At 35.1% G+C, this 24,440-nt stretch overlaps 1 protein-coding gene across 1 annotated transcript in view; it reads right to left on the reverse strand.

Moving 5' to 3' along the window:
* Positions 1-24,440, reverse strand: part of LOC127856857 (dynein axonemal assembly factor 9-like) — a 128,058-nt gene that overhangs the window by 103,185 nt on the left and 433 nt on the right. The window contains exons 2-10 of the mRNA XM_052393015.1: positions 12,933-13,021; positions 12,061-12,151; positions 11,802-11,830; positions 9,749-9,873; positions 7,329-7,425; positions 6,638-6,716; positions 5,593-5,698; positions 4,725-4,783; positions 3,117-3,162 (exon numbers count right to left, since the gene is read on the reverse strand). Of these exons, the coding sequence (XP_052248975.1) occupies positions 3,117-3,162; positions 4,725-4,783; positions 5,593-5,698; positions 6,638-6,716; positions 7,329-7,425; positions 9,749-9,873; positions 11,802-11,830; positions 12,061-12,151; positions 12,933-13,021 (721 nt within the window). The remainder of the gene's footprint in view (positions 1-3,116; positions 3,163-4,724; positions 4,784-5,592; positions 5,699-6,637; positions 6,717-7,328; positions 7,426-9,748; positions 9,874-11,801; positions 11,831-12,060; positions 12,152-12,932; positions 13,022-24,440) is intronic.

The raw sequence follows: 24,440 nt of genomic DNA on the forward strand, positions 1-24,440 counted from the left end.
CTTGTAAACATTTTATTTTTGCTAGCAAGGAGTGTTGAATATTGATTAACAAAACATCAAAATAAGCTTCACAACTGTTTTTAACTGCAAGTAAAATAAACGTGTCAATTACGTCCACGCTAATAGCCCCCAACATAACACAGTTTGCATGTTAATTTTTGGTGAGAACAAAACAGTGCAACTTATCAATTATCATATTTGTAACCACAAAGGTACCAGTGTATTGCTTTTTATCATACCTACGCATTGATATCTGCCTGATATAACGTTGCCTGATATATTTTTTTATATCATGGTCAACAGGAAGTTCTTATATCAGTCAATGTTTGGAGTTACGTGGGATTTGCAATAAAGTCAACTATTCTATCAACATGAATCAGGTTCAACAAAACAAACAATTTGATCCCAAAAACGTACATATTTTATTCTAGTTTAAAGTCATAAATCACAAAAACGTTTATTTTTTTAAATCACCACAGCCGCACTACAGAAGTTAAATGACGTCATCAATGGGACGATTAGTCTTAAATATCGATATAGTCGTTGCACTCGCAAGTGTAAGTGTTGCACAGAAAGTCAAGACAAATGATAACTGTATGCTAATTCTCAACTATTTGAACAAACGATTAAATGCGCTTATGTCAATGTTGACACCATCATAAAATGTCAATTTCAATACACATCTCCAAAATGGTGTCTCCAAACTATTCGGTGAAGTGTGTTCTTCGATTAAATTTGTCGTTGCAATCTATTCCTGATATCCAATTCAAGACGTTTATAATTAAAGCGGGTGTACTCTTCCCATTCGTAGTGAAAACAATACGATGTTTAAACTAAGCGATTATTCGTGTCGTCTTTTAGAACGCCGTCGCTACATGTATGTCAACGTGTAAAAGCCGGATCAGCAAAATCAGCATACATTTTAAATATCAAAAATGGATTGTTTTGCAGATTTTTAGGAAAGTGTGGTATGATAAACAGAAAAACAGGTTACTGTTCCATCGTTTTGTAATATATCAGGCTTGGCACGAATAAAATAACGGCTCGGCAAGCCTCGCCGTTATATTATTCTAAGCCTCGCCTGATATATTACAAAACGATGGGACAGTAACCTGTTATTCTCTATATGACTGTGTTGACTTGTTATTTATAACTATCTTTGGTATCGTGGCATGTTGTTCTAACTACACGCCAGTGTAAGTTAGCAGTATGTAGTGCGCAAAAAGTAAAATCATACAATTTATTCCATGAAAAAGCAAAATTTAAAAACAAATCCGAAAAATGTAACCAGTTAACTCATTGTTTTAGTAGGACAAATTGTGAACCTCTTGCATTCCTACAAAAAACAAATTTTCTAACTGTGAATGCCTACAGAAGACCCTCAAACTCAACTAAGGTTCAAGTTGAACCAGTTTGTGGCAGTTTCAGTATGGTTTAAAAGGAGTCAATTAATAACTGAGAGCATTGAACTATTTGGATTACATAATTTGAAGGTGAATTCTTGTTTTTATTAAATTGCCAAAGTGTCTTTACTTTGATGTTTTACCATGTGAATTCCAATCGATGTCAAATACATCAAAGTTGAAGCAAAATTCAGGACCACATCTTAAAGTCAAATCACCATATAACCAAGTAACAAGGGCTGTTTGTAAAACATGCATGCCCCCCATATGGGCTCTCCGTTGTAGTGACAGCCATTATGTGAATATGTTTTTTGTCACTGTGACCTTGACCTTTGACCTAGTGACCTGAAAATCAATAGGTACTGCCAGTCATGATCAATGTACCTATGAAGTTTCATGATTCTAGCCATAAGCATTCTTGAGTTATCATCCTGAAACCATTTTACTAATTCGGGTCACAGTGACCTTGACCTTTGACCTAGTGACCTGAAAATCAATAGGGGTCATCTGTGAGTCATGATCAATCTACCTATCAAGTTTCATGATCCTAGGAATAAGCGTTCTTCAGTTATCATCCGGAAACCATTTTACTATTTCGGGTCACCGTGAACTTGACCTTTGACCTAGTGACCTCAAAATCGATAGGGGTCATCTGCGAGTCATGATCAATGTACCTATGAAGTTTCATGATGCTAGGCATAAGCGTTCTTGAGTTATCATCCGGAAACCATTTTACTATTTCGGGTCACCATGACCTTGACCTTTGACCTAGTGACCTCAAAATCAATAGGGGTCATCTGCGAGTCATGATCAATGTACCTATGAAGTTTCATGATCGTAGCCATTAGCGTTCTTGAGTTATCATCCGGAAACCATTTTACTATTTCAGGTCACCGTGACCTTGACCTTTGATATAGTGACCTGAAAATCAATAGGGGTCAACTGCGAGTCATGATCAAACTACCTATCAAGTTTCATGATCCTAGGCATAAGCGTTCTTGAGTTATCATCCGGAAACCATTTTACTATTTCAGGTCACCGTGACCTTGACCTTTGATCTAGTGACCTGAAAATCAATAGGGGTCATCTGCGAGTCATGATCAATGTACCTATGAAGTTTCATGATCCTAGGCATAAGCTTTCTTGAGTTATCATCTGGAAACCATTTTACTATTTTGGGTCACCCTGACCTTTACCTTTGACCTGAAAATCAATAGGGGTCATCTGCCAGCCATTATCAATCTACCAACAAAGTTTCATGATCCTAGGCATAAGCGTTCTTGAGTTATCATCCGGAAACCAATTAACTTTTGGGTCACTGTGACCTTGACCTTTGACCTAGTGACCTGAAAATCAATAGGGGTCATCTGCGAGTCATGATCAATGTACCTATCAAGTTTCATGATCCTAGGCCTAAGCGTTCTTGAGTTATCATCCCGAAACCATTTTACTATTTCAGGTCACCGTGACTTTGACCTTTGACCTCAAAATCAATAGGGGTCATCTGCGAGTCATGATCAATGTACCTATGAAGTTTCATGATCCTAGGCCCAAGCGTTCTTGAGTTATCATCCGGAAACCACCAGGTGAACGGACCGACAGACCGACCGACAGACATGTGCAAAGCAATATACCCCCTCTTCCTCGAAGGGGGGCATAATTATGGCATAACCAACAAACATACATTTTACATTTAATATATAATGTACCCACCTCAAATATCTTTTCCTCAGTTAAACCACTAGAATTGCCAGATCCACTGCAAAACAAATCAAATGAAGATAGAAAAACACAGAAACAATAAAAAAAAAAATACAAAAGTAAAAACACAGTATGTCCATATTTTAACTATGCACGCTTAAACTAGCAATATAACAAAATTCTTTCAAACATGACTCAATTGTATTGCTGCTTTAAATGTTGCAAAAACAAGAGGGCCACAATGGACCTAAAGCGATCACCTGAGTTCTAGGTACAGTAATTTTAGAAGGCTTGACCTGGTGACATAGTTTTTGACCCCACTTGACATACCCATAGTGATACATGGCCTTGATATTGTAATAAAACAAGAGATGTGTTTGTCAGAAACACAATGCCCCCTAATGCACAGCTTTGAATTAAAAAAAAAAATAATTGACCTTTGACCTTGAAGGATGACAGTGACCTTTCACCACTCAAAATGTGCAGCCCACTCAAAATGTGCAGCTCCATGAGATGCACATGCATACCAAATATCAAGTTGTTATGTTCAATATTGCAAAAGTTATGTAGAAGGTTAAAGTTTTGGTCAAAGTTTTGGGACACACACACACACACACACACACACACACACACACACACACACACACACACACACACACACACACACACACACACACACACACACACACACACACACACACACACACACACACACATACAATGACAGACAGGCCAAAAACAATACACCCCCGATCATTTGATCCGGGGGCATAAAAATCAAGACTGAGTCATCAAAATGGCATTTAGAGTGGTTACATGATTTTCCTTATTTGTCCTGGGTACCTTATTTTTTTGGCAAATATTAACCAGAATCAAACTCAGCCTAGACATTCACCAAGTGTCATAAATACTGAATCTGACATAAATGTGGTTACAAGGTGTTTTTCTCAAATTTGATTAGTTTACCAAGTTTTCTGATGCATGTGATCAAGATTAAAGTTCAGACTAGATATTTTCAAGGTTAACACTATAACCAAGTTTCATCAAGATTGAGTCATAAATGTGATCGGTGACCTAGTTTTTCGGCACATTTGACACAGATTCAAAATCAGCCTAAATAATTTCAAGATAAATATTCTGAACATGTTTTTCTTCAAAATTGAGCCATAAATATGGCCTTTAAAGTGGCTACAAGATTTTTGTAAGATTTAACCAGGTTACCAAGTTTTTGGGTGCACCCAGAGTCTAATTTGGCCTTGATATTTTCAAGATAAACAAATACAACTAATGTGATAAAGATTGAGTCATGAATGTGGCCTTTCGAATTCTTACAATGTTTTTCAAAATAATGGCCAGGACTTAGTTTTTATACCCACATGATCGAGATTTTAAGTCAGCCTATATATTGTGAAGCTCAACAGTTTGACCAAGCCTGACCAATCATGACTGTCTCATACAATTGCCCAATAGCGTGGTTACAAGGTTTATCTAACATTTGACCTTGTGACCTGGATTTAGAATGCACGTAATCCAGATTTCTAATAATTCTAGATATTGTCGAGAGGTGAGCAAAAAGTAACACTTCTATTTAATGACCAACGTCTGTACTTAGTAACTTACACACAAATCTCCACAGTTGACAGCATTGTTTGCCACTGCCTTTCTAGTTTTGATACTTGCTGAAACAGTCAAAGTAGTAGTAATATTATTGAATTCATGTTTAGCTTCTGTATAAAAAAAGATAAAATTGCATGTGACCTTAGTCTTATCAATACAGTGAAGAAAATAGTTCCACACACTAAACATAAGAACTTTGAATTGCTTTCTAAAATGTTTACATACTTATAGATCATATTGTCAAAATCAGAGCAAAAATGACTATGATAAACAGTTAAATTAAAATAAATTCACATGTATAAGTTCTTTGTAGAACAACATGAAAATGTAAATTCAACATTTATAACATTTCTATAATTTATTTTACTCATAATATGTTTCAATGAAGAAGTATTCATACAACCTCAAATAAATCAACAAATTCAACAATTTAACATTTGTTTAATACAGCACACTTCTGACTAATCATGAAAGACCATTAGAGTCAGTTTTCATTCAAAAGGGACTGCCTTAACTCTTTCAGTGCTGGAACCGAATTTTGAAGGCTTTTGCAAACAGTTTTGATCCAGATGAGACGCCACAGAACGTGGCGTCTCATCAGGATCCAAACTGTTTGCTATTCTGATAGTATTCTTTGAAAAAAAAAATCAAAGAAAATGCTTATTTAAGAAATTCAGCAGACGACATTTTAGCAGACGACATATTTTCCAGCATGCAAAGGGTTAACAAACAAAAAATCCATTAAATGAGGAAAGTGTCATTCCTGATTAGCCTTTGCAAACAGCACAGGCTAATATGGGAGGACACTTTAAGCACATGCATTGTGCTCTGTTTTCGCAGGTTACAGCTCAACTGTAGTCAGACTGTGTACCTCTATGACGAGTGTCTCCAGTGCCACTGGGTCCATCCACGAGTACAGCCGGTGTACAGAGCTGCTCACGTCTACCACCTCATGTTGCATCGTGAAGAAGCCACCTCTGAAATCACATTCACAGAAGTATGACTGCAGGAATTTTAATCACTGAAATAACTGGTCTTGAATTGACAGAAGTTTGAAGGCATAATTTTTTGCCCCGCTCAAGGAAAGCAGGGCTTCATGCATGTGCGTATAGTGTCGTCGGAACCAAACTTACCGCTTTGAATGGATTTTCATTTAGAAGAGACTTCCTAAAAAACAAAAATTCCATAAAAACAGAAAGTGTTGTCACTGACTACAGGCTAATCTAGTATGGTATTGTATGCACATGCATTGAGTCAAGTTGTCAGAGCTAGGCTTATTTTCTTAGTATCCATACTTTTCTTTTTGCAGTCATTGAAATATGAAAACTTCCAAAAAAAATGCTCAAGATTCATGACATAAAAATAATCAAAAATCCAGAAACATTATCAGAAGAGTAATAGATGTAACCATAAGCTAATATTATATGATAAAGGAACAACAAACACCTTAAACTTTGAAGTTAGGACTTCAAATGTACATGCCATGATAATTATTATTCTATATTAAGCAATAGGTCTGAAAAATTAAGATTCCATTTTCTTCTACTTATGCATAATAAAATCCCAAGTATCAAGATTCTGAAAAAACAACAACAGACCAAGCTGCTTTCCCATGACCACATTTCCACAATTCTTCCAAACTCAAAGCCAAAAAAATATTCCCTGACTGTTGCATATCCCTGTATGAGGAGAGTACCTACCCTCCCACCTCCTCCACGCCGTACACCTGAATCATTGGCCATTCCTCTACCTTCCCTCCCACCTCCTCCACGCCGTACACCTGAATGATCGACCATTTCTCTACCTACCCTCCCACCTCCTTCACGCCGTACACCTGAATGATCGACCATTTCTCTACCTACCCTCCCACCTCCTCCACTCCGTACACCTGAATGATCGACCATTTCTCTACCTACCCTCCCACCTCCTCCACTCCGTACACCTGAATGATCGGCCATTTCTCTATCAACATGGGGTCGAACTTGTGAAGGCGATCTGCAGCAAATAAGGATGATATGAGTATGTTTATGAATGCATGCACAATGTCATTTGGATCATGGGTGTTTGATCCTGTGGCCTTTTGTTTTGGCTTAATTAACAACATGTTCTAAATGCAGGTTGATGTAGATAGAGGTGTTTAATTCCAATGTTGACTCAAAAGTACAGCAATTCTTGAATATTCCAATTGTAAGAGTATTTTTTATTTGTGGACTTCAGTTAAATAATTGTTAGGTAAATTTAATAGGTCATAATGCTCATCCTAGGGTAAAATTTTAGGGACAAAATCCATCATCATCATTATCATCATTATAATAATCAATTGATAATAATTATGGTTTAAAATTCTAACACATACTCTATTATTGCAAAACGCTCAATGAAATGCAACAAACAGTCTGCACAGGCTAATAAGGGATGACACTTCCCACCTAAACTGGATTTTCTCTTACAAGAGACTTCTATGAAACAAAAATTTCCATATTAGCGGAAAGTGTCGTCCCAGCTTGACCTGTGCAGACTGCAATAAAGCCTAGTTTTCTAAGAACGCAGCTAAATTTATAGTTTTGTTTACACCAAAAGAGAGGGTTTCATTAATGATAGTCTTACTTGAATTGCAGTAAGGAATTCCAATTTTCTTATGGTTTTTCACCATGGATACAAATGAGGAAATCTTGAAATCTTCTGCCTTCTCTTCATCTCCATACTAAAATATTTCAAACATTAATTCATCAAAAATGTAAGTGCCATGTTTATTGATCGATTATATATATAGAAAATACCAGTGCAACATTTATTCTACAATGAAAAAGAATACAACAAGCACAATATTTATTTATTAATAATGTAGAATATTAGAAACATGTAACAAATATTGATGCCCTGACAACATATTTTAAGCAAAATTCGCCAAGCAGTAACAGGAAATTGAAAAAATTAAATTATGGGACTAAATATTCTATAGTGGAAAAAACAACAAATGGCCATGATTTTGCTAACACTCATCGCAGACATGATCACCAGCAAAATAAGGTCATTCAACTGCGAGATTCACCCAATAGTAAAAGTAGAAAACATTAAATTTAAACCTGAGAACAGTGGTCAGTCAAGGGAAATGAAGAAAAAGACCTTTGGAGACAGGTGACCATTGTTCTCAGGTGACAACTTATTAGATGATTTGTCAGTTAGTAGTATTGCTAGGCTTTACCCCACCCAGTCGTTCACACATAGTTTAATGTAAACAAAGGCTCATTGCCAATAATTTAGTATCATTACACAAATTATATCCATTTAATTATTCAAATTAATATCTTATAAATTGATTTACATTCGTACCTATTATTAAACATATAAGTTTATCAACAACAATATTTATATTAACTCATGCATCTTGTTCATTAAGTAAATCCAACAGTTTGTATTACTTATGGAAGATATTTTTTAATAATGGTCATCACATGTAGTTGACATCATGTCCAAATCTCTGTTATAAACCAAAAGTAAAGCATAGCATTGTTCTCATTTAAAGAACCAGACACCAAAAGTTGGTAAATATTAATGTGTATGCAAACATCACACAATCCACATTTTCATTCAAACAACCACAAAAGCAATACAGGTTTCAGGACTTGCTGATAACATGTGGTGTAAGCTTGTTGCCTGGAAATTTAACAGGAGTTTTACATGAACAGATCCATTTGCATAAATGCAGAAAGTTTGTTGCAAAGGTTGCAATTAGATGTCTGTTTTGTCACAATTGACTATTATTAATCCTTTTATTACCTGCTAATTATAACACTCACTAGCTAATTCTCTAATTGTTGACATCTTATCATCGATAAAGATCTATTTATTTTGTCACACACTCACATGCTATGGTGTCATAGCCGCGTCAGAGATAAGAGAAAAGAAACGCAGATAAATTTGAGTGTTTACTTTTGCACCTCGAAACAACTGACTTATTACCGCTATAGACGTATGAAAAATGTCTTTGGGAATGAAAAAAACTGGGAGTTGGACGTCATAGACAGGTGACCGTTATTCTCAGGCTTAATTTAGAAGAATAATCATTAGGGGGAATGCAGACTGACTGCTGTATTCATGCAGGGGACTGTTGTTCTCAGGAGGCTGCTTAGTCAGGTTGAACTTTCTATCTTCCTTTGTGATAAAATTGACAAAAGGGCTATAATTTGCCAATACTCGTTACAGCAAAAGTTCCTTCTTTTAAATCATTAACACATTAAAGTCATCCAACTGTGAAACTTTAAGCAAGATCCATAAAGTAGATAAAAGGCATTTGAAAACACTTGATTTGGAAGACGTACAGATTGACAGACAAATGAAATGCTTCATGCCTCTTACCCCGTGGGGGCATAAAAACCAGCACATTATTTATTTCTAAATGACATAAAATAAAACAAGTGATACATTTATTAATTATCAATTACACAGAATAAGATATGTATATTTAATCAATGCTAAACAATAAGAGTAGTCCAACATTTAATAATTATAAATAATAGGCAAAAGGACACCATTGATTTAAAGACTGAGGCAAGTGCTATGATTAGAAATGAGAAGGACACTTTACAATCATGGTCGTATATAGCAGCATACAATTATACTTATTATATTTGCACCTTCAAAGATTAAAAATGTATAATTTTCTTTTTTTATTTCTGTAGTTATGCCTGCACTATAATACATCATGGAAGAGAAATGAAATCACTCTAGTCACTCTAGTCAGGGTGCAATACTTACCTCTAGTCACTCTAGTCAGGGTGCAATACTTACTGGGAAAACACAGGCTAATCAGGAATGACACTTCTGCCTTAACTGGATTTTTGTCTAGAAGAGACAATGCTTTGAAAACAAATTTCATTAAATGCCGAAAGTGTCATCACAGATTAGCCTGTGCAGACTGCATAGGCTAATCTTGAATTACACATTACACAGATGCATTTAGCCCTAAAGCCCTGTTTTCCCTGAGGGTGGCTCATTTTAAGGGTGCAACAAGTTCCTACAGCTACCTCTTCATCAGTGAGGCAGTGGAAGGCCACATTCCTCCAGTGGCTGACATAGGGCAGGAGGTAGTGGTAGTTCACGGGGTTACAGTACACGTCCACATGGTCATACTGTATGCACAGCAGCACGTCTGAAGCAACACACAAAAAACAGATGAGCTGTGTGCTGGAAAAACTTTAAGTAACCCTAAATTGAAAGGATGTGGACGGAAAAAGTCGAAAAAAATGACTGAGTTGATCTAACAATTATGTATGAACAAAATAATATGCAAAAATTATTGGACCAGGTCCTCGTATTAGGAAAAGGGGACGTCCCTAACTATATTTAAACCAAAAATCATAAAAAATTAAGTGTCAGAGGAACCCTTATATAATTGAGCCTCATTGTGGTAAAACTGATCTTAATGCATGTGCATTTAGTGTCGTCCCAGATAAGCCTGTGCAGTCTGCACAATGCACATGCATTAAGTGTCGTCCCAGATAAGCCTGTGCAGTCTGCACAATGCACATGCATTAAGTGTCGTCCCAGATAAGCCTGTGCAGTCTGCACAATGCACATGCATTAAGTGTCATCCCAGATAAGCCTGTGCAGTCTGCACAATGCACATGCATTAAGTGTCGTCCCAGATAAGCCTGTGCAGTCTGCACAATGCACATGCATTAAGTGTCGTCCCAGATAAGCCTGTGCAGTCTGCACAATGCACATGCATTTAGTGTCATCCCAGATAAGCCTGTGCAGTCTGCACAATGCACATGCATTAAGTGTCGTGCCAGATAAGCCTGTGCAGTCTGCACAATGCACATGCATTAAGTGTCGTCCCAGATAGGCCTGTACAGTCTGCACAATGCACATGCATTAAGTGTCATCCCAGATAAGCCTGTGCAGTCTGCACAATGCACATGCATTAAGTGTCGTCCCAGATAAGAATGTGCAGTCTGCACAATGCACATGCATTAAGTGTCATCCCAGATAAGCCTGTGCAGTCTGCACAATGCACATGCATTAAGTGTCATCCCAGATAAGCCTGTGCAGTCTGCACAATGCACATGCATTAAGTGTCGTCCCAGATAAGCCTGTGCAGTCTGCACAATGCACATGCATTAAGTGTCGTCCCAGATAGGCCTGTGCAGTCTGCACAATGCACATGCATTAAGTGTCGTCCCAGATAAGCCTGTGCAGTCTGCACAATGCACATGCATTAAGTGTCGTCCCAGATAAGCCTGTGCAGTCTGCACAATGCACATGCATTAAGTGTCGTCCCAGATAAGCCTGTGCAGTCTGCACAATGCACATGCATTAAGTGTCGTCCCAGATAAGCCTGTGCAGTCTGCACAATTCACATGCATTAAGTGTCGTCCCAGATAAGCCTGTGCAGTCTGCACAATGCACATGCATTAAGTGTCGTCCCAGATAAGCCTGTGCAGTCTGCACAATGCACATGCATTAAGTGTCGTCCCAGATAAGCCTGTGCAGTCTGCACAATTCACATGCATTAAGTGTCGTCCCAGATAAGCCTGTGCAGTCGGCACAATGCACATGCATTAAGTGTCGTGCCAGATAAGCCTGTGCAGTCTGCACAATGCACATGCATTAAGTGTCGTGCCAGATAAGCCTGTGCAGTCTGCACAATTCACATGCATTAAGTGTCGTGCCAGATAAGCCTGTGCAGTCTGCACAATGCACATGCATTAAGTGTCGTCCCAGATAAGCCTGTGCAGTCTGCACAATGCACATGCATTAAGCCATGATTTCCCAGAAAACAGAATCATCCATTCATGTTAAGTCTGGCGGTACAAATTTAATTTGTAATGGTTGCTTGTGGGTGATAAATATTTATCTAACAAAAACAGGTGATATTGTGTAATTTTCTTAAACTATTTGGTTTCTCCAATCAGATACAACAATTAATTTTTGGGTTGAAGAGACAACAAAAAAATGGATGAAGAAAAAAGGAGAGTGATGTCATCAATACTAGTATGTTGATCACATAACAACTAGAACAGTTGTGAAGCTTTAAATCAGGGGCAATAAGGCAGCAAGTCAATACTTCTGACTTACCATCAATTACTTCCTCTTCAAATCCAGAACTGAAAAACAATCATCACGTAAAGTATTTTTCACTATGTAGATTAAGCCTACGGACATTACAATCTAAATATTTGCATGCATATTTCTTTCATTTAATAGATCACATACACAATGCCACACAACAATTACACCATATAACATTAAAAGTGTAAATTACAAATAATGCGATACATGGTCCAATATTATTACAAACAAAAAATGAAAATGTAAGTACAACAACAATTTTTACCCTTCAAATTCTGATTTTCGTAATTCAAAAAATCCAAAGAGCAGGTAGTTGATGAGCTCCATGGACCCGTCATTGTATCGGCTATCAATCCCTGTAAAACAAGCAAATTTGTTGAATTGATATCCACCTCCAATATGCTTCTGGACACAAAAGTGTTATATTTGACACTCAAAAAAGCATTTTTTCAAGATACAAATGGCCATAACTCTGTTATTAACAGATGGTGTACAATGCCATTTTGCTAGGTATCCTAGTATCCATATATATACTCATACAAAGTTTCAATGAAATCCGTTAATGCACTTCCAAGATATGGCTCCTAACGGACGGAAAGACGGACAGACGTACAACACCAAAACAATTTCTAAAATATTTAGGTCGTGTATGAAATTTTGCAGTCTGCACATGCTAATCTAGAACAACACTTTAAGAACATGCATTAAACCCCTTTTTCACAGTGCGCGGCCCATTTCTTAATGGAGAAATATGTTTGTCATGACACTTAAAGCAGATACATTAAGCCCTATTTTCCTAGAGCTAGGCTGAAATATAGAGCATTGTATGGGACTATGATTAATTGTTATGTTCAATACTGCACCAAATCCAAAGTTTCATACCGAAACAAATCAATTGCAACACATTGAAATGTTTCAGACAGTTGTACACACTTTGAATACGTCTGACAGATAAGCAAAAAAGGTTTGTCCAACATAATTATCTCAAGTACTTAGCATTTGAAAGTACTTGCGAGTCTGAATTTCAATCTGGTTGTGTGAGATAATATCAAAGGCTTTTAGAGCCATAGATAGTGTCGGCCATCTGCAGAGCCTTTCTTATGTTGTGCATTGTCCAGAAATAATACTTATATAAACCTGCTATGCAGAGCAAAGCATCTGGAGCGTCTTTCTTCTCTGATGATCCATCATTTAGGAGACTCTGCACCCGTCTTAGTCGACTCCCACTGCAAAATATTAACTGAGTGCTAACAGTTCAAACCCAGGATTCCATTGGCCCAGAAAAGTTGTTGCAACTTAAATTTGCCAATTATATAAGGTTGCATTATTTTTGTGCCACATTGTGAACAAATAATTACCAAGTAATAACTGGTAAAAATAATTCTAAATAAATGTGCAAAGTTACATTTTGATTAAGTTTTATTGCGCCTAACCAATGTCAGAGATAAGCTTCAGCACAACTATGAAGCAGCAGCCACTCTTATCTAGAACAAATGAAATAGTTACATGATCTTATACCAAACAATGTCCCAGGTGAATGTATAAACTGACTAAATACATCCAACAGTTGACAGCCAAAATCTGTCTGTACAATAGAGCTGCTTTTACCATTTAAGTAACAGTACAAAAACAAAAATCGTCTTTTGAAAATGGCCAACTATGAAAACGTGTTGTCATTTCGTTTGATTGTGTCGCCATTGGTGACGATTGCCATTGACAGCTAAGACAAGAAAACTATTTATTTTGCCTATATTGTATGTAAAACTTATTGCTTATCAAAACTCTGTGGGGTACATTTCTTGGGTAGAGACAGTACTTAGAGCTTTTGAAGAAGATCGCGAGTTCACTCCTTAGAAGAGATGCAACTGAGGACCTCTGATTGCTTGGTGAACATACTATCAACCACAACCATACCACTTGTCAGTGTTAAATTGAGATTTATGCTAAAGGCAAGTTAAGTTTTTGGGTTAGAAATAACCAGTCAGTTAAGATATTATTGTCATCATAGTGTTCTAGACTAAACAAAACCTCAAAAGTATTTCTCAAACAAATTGTCTAACTCTGTTAGATTCTTGTCAGATATTAGGTCAATCTCTCTTGATTCATGTGCATTTTGCAAATGTATAGTCAGTTTTTCCAAAAAAACGTCGGTCCTCGGATTTTTCCGATAGTTGAAAAATCCGGAAATGATTCTTATATTGCAGGACCTCGTTTCCGATAATAAAATTATGGCAAAATTTGGAATCCCATAAGCTATTTTCAGAAAAGTTTCAAGTCTAAAGTTAGAATTTACTGAACTATTAATGAATACTCCAATGATGTAAAATGTTTTTTTTATTGGTTGCATTTTTTTATATTGAAAGTATCAGTTTTTTACGTCATCACTACATGAGTCCTTTCAGCAAAGGGAATCAAGACATGTGCGTTTTAGCTCCCGTTTTATTGGATTATTTCATACATAAGCAGGGCACAAAACAAAGGTCATTGTGAAATTATCGCAAACTGTCAACATCATTACAGGAGTAACTATACAGTTCCGTAACATTAATTAAAAAAATGAACACAAAAACAAGTATTTAAGTGAATTTTTAACTTGCTCACAATGTCATAAATAAAGTGAAGCTCTCAGGCGTATATTATTTGGTAAAGAAGAATTAAGTTTTAAATAAAGTGAAGCTCTCAGGCGTATATTATTTGGTAAAGAAGAATTAAGTTTAATTATTTGTCAGTGACATTTATGAATATTGATATTAAATAGTTACATTATATAATAATATTCAAATATTGTTAACAAATATCATTTTTGTCTTTAATGATCATTTTTATTTTTTGGGCCGGCAATGATTAGTCCAGGCAGGCAAAGGCTGCATGATTATAGGACCTTCTGGCCGGCAATTAATTTTCATTTTGGGAAGGACTGCATTAACACCGTTAAACAGTTTCCGGTACATGTGGTATTTAGGTTAGAAACCACTAAAACAGCCTGCCTGTCTTGGTATAATAATAATAATTTATTTTGTGCACATAACATAATACTACAATCCATATGAACAGTTATTAACAATTCAGAAATATCGCAGATAGTCACCATCATAGATAATAATACATATATTTATATGGTTTATATTCTATTACACTTTATCACACTTATTGGTCAAAATTAAATTATATTGAAATATAGATATAAAAGTGCACTGGATAACCCGTAAAGTTTTGACGAATGATCGTACAAAACTTATTTCCAACGGGGTCCAAAGCCGTCACATGTAGATCTGAGTGACGTAATATTATATCATAAATTCGTAATATATGATGGAAAACAGTGACAACGGTCTCACAATGTCATATTATGGTATTAATGAAATAATTCTTGTTTTAAAATACGAAAACACATCGTATGATGATGAACCTGACAGGATCGCATAAACACAGTTTAAAAATGTATTACAAAATAGTTTACAGTTTAAAAATGTATAGCAATATAGTTTACATTTTAAAAATGTATTACAATATGGTTTACAGATCTAAAACCAAATGATAAAAAGTTAATAATACAGATACTCTTGTTTCTCAACTTTTTCCATTTCTTCTAATAAATGTTTCTTAACAAGTTTTTTTAACGTATTCTTAGACTTTGTGCATCGTATATTTTTTGGCAAGTTATTCCAGTCTTATATTGCATTATGGTAAAAAGATTTGGAAGTAAAAGTATCAACTGGATGTACGTGATAATCACCCTTATCATTAGATCTAGTCCCGTAAGAATGGATATTACTACATTTAGTGAAATTGTTGTGCATATAACTGGGAGCTATATTGTTAAAAATCTTATATACATGATTAAGTCGCAATTGTTTACATCTATATTCAATATTCAGAAATGTAAGATCCTTAAAATCTGCAACACGAAGTGATGTTCTACAATGGTAGTTCTGAATAAAACGTACAACTTTGTTTTGAGCTACCTGCAGTTTCTTTTTTAAAGTTTGTGTAAGACCACAGAACCAGGAAGATGATGCGTAGTCTAGATGGCATTGTATTAAGGAATTACAAAGAGTCTTCCTAAGGGACTTATTTAACAAGAGCACCGCCTTGCAGGTGCATACCACTCATATATTTTCTTTTAAAAGGTAAAGGGACTCTCATTTTCAATCACAAAGGAGGGAGGGGTGGAGTGAAGAGGGGTGTATAGTGTGGGGGTGTGGAATTTATTACATTATCTTCCAAAAGTGCGGAAAAAAAAACGAAAAAAAAAATAAATAAATCGGGGGTGGGGGGGGTGTTTTGGGGTGGGGGGAGTGTGGGGGGGGGGGATTATTGGGTGTGATGGTTGGACGGTATTTCAAACATAAAATAATAAAAATAAATATTTGTGTTTATTAACCGTTTCAAAAAAAAAAATTGGGGGGTGGGGTGGGGGGGAAGGGTATAGTGTGAGGGTGTGGTGGTAATTTGTGAGATGATCTATAAAAAAAAAAAAAAAATTAGGGGGGGGGATTCTGGTGGGGGGAGAGGGGGGGGTGGGGGAGGGATTCTTGGGTGCGATGGTTGGACGGTATTTCAAACATAAAATAAAAAAAATAAATATTTGTGTTTTTTAACCATTTAAAAAAAAATTGGGGGGGGGGTATAGTGTGAGGGTGTGGTGGTCATTTTTGAGATGATCTTAAAAACAAAATTAGGGGGGAGGGGGGGAGGGGGGATGGTTTGGGTGGAGTCTATTGTGGTATGTCAAGTAAGAGTAGTTTTGTCAAAGTATCAATCAAATCTAATCATAAATAAAGAAGTTATGGCAATTTTAGCAAAATTTAATAATTTGACCTTGAGAGTCAAGGTCTTTCAAAGGTCAAGGTAAAATTCAACTTGCCAGGTACATTAACCTCATGATAGCATGAAAGTATTTGAAGTTTGAAAGCAATAGCCTTGATACTTAAGAAGTAAAGTGGATCGAAACACAAAATTTACCCATATATTCAAAGTTACTAAGTCAAAAAAGGGCCATAATTTCGTAAAAATGACAACCAGAGTTATGCAACTTGTCCTTTTACTGTACCCTTATGATTGTTTGCGAGTGTTCCAAGTATGAAAGCAATATCTTTGATACTTTCGGGGTAAAGTGGACTAAAACACAAAACTTAACAAAATTTTCAATTTTCTAAGTATAAAGGGCCCATAATCTGTCCAAATGCCAGTCAGAGTTACATAACTTTGCCTGCACAGTCCCCTTATGATAGTTATTAAGTGTTGCAAGTATGAAAGCAATAGCTCTGATACTGTTGGAATAAAGTGGACCTAAACACAAAAAATAACCAAATTTTCAATTTTCTAAGTATAAAAAGGGCACATAATTCTGTCAAAATGCCAGTCAGAGTTACATAACTTTGCCTGCACAGTCCCCTTATGATAGTTAGTAAGCGTTGCAAGTATGAAAGCAATAGCTTTGATACTTTAGGAATAAAATGGACCTAAACACAAAACTTAACCAAAATTTTCAATTTTCTAAGTATAAAAAGGGCACATAATTCTGTCAAAATGCACGCCAGAGTAATCTTACTTTGCCTGCCCAGTCCCCTTATGATAGTAAGTAAGTGTACCAAGTTTGAATGCAATAGCATTGATACTTTCTGAGAAAAGTGGACCTAAACGCAAAACTTAACCGGACACCAACGCCAACGCCAAGGTGATGACAATAGCTCATTTCTTTTTTTCAAAAAAAAGATGAGCTAAAAAACTTTGTTGACGATATAAAAATTTAATTCTTGAATTAACTTTACTTAAAATACTATCTACAATAGATATACCTGACAAATCTGAATCTAAAAATGAACCGAGATATTTAACTGTACTTGTAGATTTTATTTCCTGGCCATTACATGAAATAGAAAAATTTTGGATTTTGCTTAACTTTTTCTTGGATCCAAAAAGAATACATTCTGTTTTCCCAAGATGCAAAGACAGTTTGTTATCAATTAACCATTTACTGCAATTTTCTAGCTCTTTGCCTAGAACCTGGCTAATATAAGATGGATCTTTGTGGGAAAACAAAATGGCACCATCGTCTGCATAAAAAATAAGTTTGCAAAACGAACTAATGCTTGTGCTCATATCATTTATATATGCCAGGAACAATAAAGGCCCAAGAATACTGCCTTGTGGGACACCGCACAACACCGACCGGAAGTCTGACCTTGCATCATTTATGTGAACAGACTGAGTCCTATCAGACAAACATGAGCGGAACCACTCAACCGACTCCAAGCCCATCTCCAGGAGCTTTCGACAAATGATGTCATGGTCCACGGTGTCGAAAGCCTTCTGAAGGTCAAGCAAAATCGTACCCGTGAACATACCCCTAGAGGTCTGTGCACGAATGTGATCTGTAAGATGGATAAGGCAGGAGTCGGTAGAGTACCTCCCCCTAAACCCACTCTGATATTCGTACAAAATGTTGTTTTTGACAAAAAAAGACTCCAGCTGGTTGTATACGGTGCGCTCAAGAATTTTTGAAACTATTTACAATATACTAACTGGCCTATAATAACAAACATCAGATCTATCATTCTTCATAAAAAGAGGCTTAACTTTGGCACTTTTCATAGCATCTGGAACAGAATTATTTACAATAGAGCTATTAATTAAAAATGTAATGTGAATTTTCATAAAGGATGATGAATCTTTCAAAAATCGGCCAGGTATATCATCTAAACCTGTGCTTTTCGAACAATTTAACTTACGTAATTCCTTGTGAACAAATTGTTCGGAGATTGTACGGAGTTTAAACGACTTAGCTTCAGGATTTCTTTTTATGTAAAAAGCTTTAAAAGCATCAGAGGCTACATGAAAACAATTTGGAGCAGCTGGAAGTTTGTCTACCAAGACGGCGGCTACCGTGGTAAAGAAATGATTAAAATGATCAGCTATATTTTTAGCTTCAAAACAAAGACGGTCTTTTATTTTAAGGACAACATTTGGTGAATATTTACTTGTGTCACTATATCCTAATGATTTTAAATGAGCCCAGAGTGATTTTGGATTGTGTTTAATTTATTCTAGCTGCTCGTGGATATAGGTTGCTTTTGCCTTTTTAACTGCCTTTTGGACTTTATGTCGATAAAAACAGAATTGTTTATAAAATTCTTTTTCCCCATATTTCTTGAATTTATACATACCTATATTGATCTCTTTTTTTTATTAGATCTAAAATGTGTGAGTCAATCCATGGTTCTGTTCGTTGTTTTAAGCGCACTTCTTTTATTGGTGCAACCTCTTTCAAAACTGATAAAAAAGTGTCTCTAAATATTATCCAAGACTCTTGTGTAGATTCGGAAGTAAACATTTTATCCCAATCCTTTTGTTTTAACTTTGTGGTAAAATCGTCGGCATTATAGTTCTTCATGCATCTAACATTGACAGTGTTATGTTTAAAAAAATTCCCTTTTGTCACTTTCCTAGTACAAAAGATCGGAAAGTGATCGCTTAAATTCAAAGGAAGTACGCCAGACTGAGATATCTTATCTGTATGACTAACTAGAACATGGTCTAATAAAGACTGAGTGGTGTCTGTTACTCTTGTAGGATCAGTAATCAGTTGTGTAAGAGTGAATAAGTAAAGCAATTGACTATACTTAGAAAGAAGACTGTTCTTTTTCTTCAACTGACAGATGTTAAAATCACCCAAAATGAACCATTCTATATCACTTCTAAGTTTGGCTAAAACATTTTCAAATTCTTCAATAAAGTTATTTTGATCTGGTGGTCTATAACATCACGGACTCTAGATTACACAGTTAAGAAACGGGACCGTTACGCCAAATATCTTGTTGTGTCTAAGTCACGTGACCGTGTCGTAACTATCTATCTTTTATCGAAGCGCCGAGGTTAAACATTTGATGTACCCACTCATGTATTTTGTTAAATTATAGTTTCATTTCTAGGCCGATTTTGACAAATTATATATCATTAGAAAGCTTACGTAACGTAGTTTTCAGATATATAAATATATATTATGTTTTTCTTCTGCGTTCGGCAGCCCGGCGAGTTATAACTTTAACTTTTGCAAATGTCATACCGTTTTGGAGTTTTAGAATCTAGATTTACGGTTGACATGTTCGTACTTTATACCGATTCGTAGCGTTTATATTTGGAGTTCAGTTTTAAAAATAACATCTTGCTTAGGAGAATAGAATTCTGTATATGATAGAGAAAAAATAATGGTTTAAAAATGAAAGCAAGTAAGGAATGAAGGCGGAAGAGAGTAGCGCGCGGTCCTAACGAACCGAACTGATGCTAAGGTCTTGGCGAATATGCTTTTGTTTAGATACCGGCCATTGAATTTCCTTTGCCATGATTATTATATTATTTTATGAAATATATTGAAATATTTTGTTCTAGAGACATATCAACAAAGCTAAGTATTAATGAAGCTTAATCAATTAACGATTTCAGCTCTTGATTAGAACACAGAAAGGGTGTTAATTTTATGATGAAACAGCATGTATAGAGGACCCTCTTGATATTTTTCGGCTTTGCATACTTCAAATATAATGGGTGTCAAAACATTCATCGTTTGTTGTTTATTATCAAAAAGGTAATTATGTAAAATTATATGAAAGGTTATTAACCATAAATTATCAATAAATTAAAATTATTTAAAGATTCTTGAAAATCACGGTCAACTGTCTATGCATGTATATTGAAATATCTTTATAAGTTATCAGAGTTATAAATATATAGAATTCTAAATTAAAACTCTGTATTATTTGTATTTTTCGGAAAGATTATTTAACCCCATTGTGGTCAAATGAGAATGCTGTTTTTAATCATGTTGTTCCGTACACTACAATACACTCTTTATAGGACTACGAAATGACGGAGTTTTTTACCGGTACCCGCTAAATACGTTAAATGTTAAGTATTAGATTTTTTAAATGTTTAAAATGTACATGTATAGGTATTAAGCACTTATAATTATTATGATTAAGCTGGCTGATATCTATACAGTATTTAGTTTATGGCAATCTGTATGGGCAAATGACTATAAATGTTTTCGATACGCTACACATCTTATAAACGCAAAATTGAGTATTTGGCGTTACATTACTCCAAGAAATGACCACTAATACCAGAAGAAGACATGGAGGTATCATAAAAAGTGTAAACTGACCAGACATTGCCACCTGTGGTTAGGGACCAATATACAAGTATAGGTCCCTGCTGTGGCGTATGACATCATAGTGTTATTTAGTATTGGTCGGCACAGTATCTGATCATAACGAGATAGTTGGTTTGTGCTGAACACAGGCGCAATAAAACCACAGATCTATCAATAAACAAGATTATTGAGATATCTTTTATTGAACACGGCGATAAAAATGCTCAAACCCAGAGCTCCAGATAAGGATTTGTGAAATAAGTAGCGGTACTGCCACTGACAGAAAGAAAAGGAGTAACGCTTAAAATCAATTACCGGTAGTACCTGTACTACCGTATCCAAAAATACAGGTAGTACTGTACTACCCGTGTTCTTGGATATTGAAGGGTGTATAACTGACTTTACAGAAACATTTGCAGCAATTATAATAAATATATGTAGCTTCTTAAACAGTTACTTATTAGGTTGTCCATTCTGAATTATGATGCTAATACAACTACACATTAAAACTCATGACTAAAACTATTTCTTCATTTTTCTTGACAAGAAAACACAAGCCAACTAGTAAGCTAAGTAAATGAACACTTATTTCACTGTCTCATCCGTTTTCCATCGTGTTTTCTTATGGTTACAAGACAACGTATGTAGTCATTATGTGACAACAAAATGTTGTTTTGAGCCGCTTTCGGTTAAGCCGGCATTCAATTGCGCGCAGACATATCGTTTTTGATGGATTTACAAGTTACATGAAATCACGCGACAGAAAAGACAATAATATATAAACCCAGTCTATAACTGTTCGGTAATTTAAATTAACGAAAAGTGCCGTTAGGTTAGAGACCAACAAATCACGCCGCGCTGACTTAGACGTATCGGTACAGCCAGATTTTTTTCGTAAATGCGTAAAATGGATATTAATGTCGTAATTGTACGTCCAGATTATAAAAATAAATGCGTAAATCTTCATTAAAAAGGCGTATTTACGGCTGTACGGCCCTTATCTGGAGCTCTGCTCAAACCACGGACTCTAGATTACACGGATAAGAAACATGGCAACATTCTCAGAATTATCACTGCTATATCTGAATCACCTAACAATTCTTCTAAAAATAATTTATATAACTGATTTTTAATAGTTGGACATGATGCCCTGATGTCAAAATACGAAATGACCCGCGTAACACCAACCGTGATTTTCAAGAATCTTTAATAAATTGATAATTTAAGGTAAATAACATTTCAAATAATTATACATAATTACCTCGTTGATAATAAACAGCAAACGATGAATGTTTTTGACACCCATTTTATTTCAAGTATGCATGCAAAGCCAAAAAATATCGAGAGGGTCCGTTATATACGCTGTTTCATCATAAATTTAACACCCTTTCTGTGTTATAAAAAAGAGCTGAAATCATTAATTTATTAAGATTCATTCATAATAAGCTTTATTGATATGTTTCGTGAACAAAATACTACAATATATTCCATAAAAATATAATAATATGGCAAAGGAAATTCAATGGCCGGTTTCTAAACAAAAGCATAATCGCCAAGACCGTAGCATCAGTTCAGTGCGTTAGGAACGCTCGCTACTTTTTTCCGTCTTCATTCCTTAATTACTTTCGGTTTTAAACATTTTTTTTCTATTGTATACAGAATTCTATTCTCCTAAGCAAGATTTAATTTTTAAAACTGAACTCCAAATATAAACGCTACAAATTGGTATTAAGAACCAACATGTCAACCGTAAATCTAGATTCTAACACTCCAAAACAGTATGATATTTGCAAAAGTTAAAGTTATAACTCGCCGGGCTGTCGAAATCAGAAGAAAAACGTAATATATATTTATATATCTGTTTACTACGTAACGTAAGCATTCTAATGATATATAATTTGTCAAAATCGGCCGAGAAATGAAACTATAATTTAACAAAAGACATGAGTGGGTACATCAAAATGTATAACCTCGGCGCTATGCTGTACACTAATTGCATAAGATTGATAGCCACAACACGTTTAAACGCGCGTGGTAAAACATAAAATGTGTATTTCTTGTGTTTAACTCGCTATAAATCCATTAATAACAATGGGAATATACTAAAAGTTATATTTTTTTGAAAGAGGAATTAATAAGAAACAAGATAACGTATAAAGCAATAAAATCGGATGAATAGTTTTTGCATAAGATTGAATTTACTACAATAAGGGTCAAATACTCGATTCATCTCCTATCAATATACACTCCGTGATAACATGAACTAATTAAAAGTGGTTTGGTTTTCGCAAGGTATAGTTTTACCCATACAGCTTCAATTGTGTCACTCTGGAGTTCAGGTTTTTCCGAAAAAGCAATATCTTCATGTATATATAGACACACTCCACCTCCAGATCTGTTCCTATCGCAGCGAACAATATTGAATCCAGGAATAGCCACCTCATTGTTGGTGACTGAATGTGATTATATGACATTAAACGAAATTCAAACATCACTTTTTTCTCTTTTTTTTTCTTTTTGAAGAAATGGGGTGGCAGACGTTTCTCCCCCAAGATGTTTCCTCCCCAGACGGTTCACCCCCAAAATGGGGGTGAAACATCTGCATAATATGTAAATGTATATTTGCAGTAGTTATTTGTAATAAAGTGAAAATAAAGTATTAGTATATTAATTGAGTGCATTTTATGTGTAAAAAAAATGATGTTAGTTGAGTCCTGACTATTTAAAATATTAATTAACTATTTTATATGGTTGTTTAGGGAAGCCTCTAACAAATTTAACAAATAAATAGATCTAATTATACTTGATTTTATAAGTGCCTTAAATTGTTCTTGCATTAATTAAGCTCATTGAAACACGTCTGCATAATATGTAAATGTATATTAGCAGTAGTTATTTGTAATAAAGTGAAAATAAAGTATTATTATATTAATTTAGTGCATTTTATGTGTAAAAAAATGATGTTAGTTGAGTCCTGACTAATTAAAATATTAATTAATTATTTTATATGGTTGTTTAGGGAAGCCTCTAACAAATTTAACAATTAAATAGATCTAATTATACTTGATTTTATAAGTGCCTTAAATTGTTCTTGCATTAATTAAGCTCATTGAAACATTGAGTAAAATCAAAGCTTTGATGTTCTTTGATGGTCATTTTAAATGGAATAGTATGTTACAAATTAAAATAATTATAACTATTGTATTAATCAATTGAGTAAAAGCACGCCTTTGATGTTCTTTGATGGTCATTGTAAGTGGAATAGTATGTTACAAATTAAACAATTATAACTATTGTATTAATCAATTGAGTAAACGAACACCTTGTTTACATGACATTTAAATTATAATTTATTACAGCCAGTATTGAATTGTAGTTCTCAAAATAATTTTGATAAATAACTAAGAAATGCATGAGAAATTACTAAGTCAGCGTGAGACCGTCATTTCATGCCAAAAACCAAGAGACTCACGGCAAAACTGTGAGACTTGACA

Source organism: Dreissena polymorpha, chromosome 14 (assembly GCF_020536995.1).
Source record: "Dreissena polymorpha isolate Duluth1 chromosome 14, UMN_Dpol_1.0, whole genome shotgun sequence".
In the NCBI taxonomy this organism is placed as follows: domain Eukaryota; kingdom Metazoa; phylum Mollusca; class Bivalvia; order Myida; family Dreissenidae; genus Dreissena; species Dreissena polymorpha.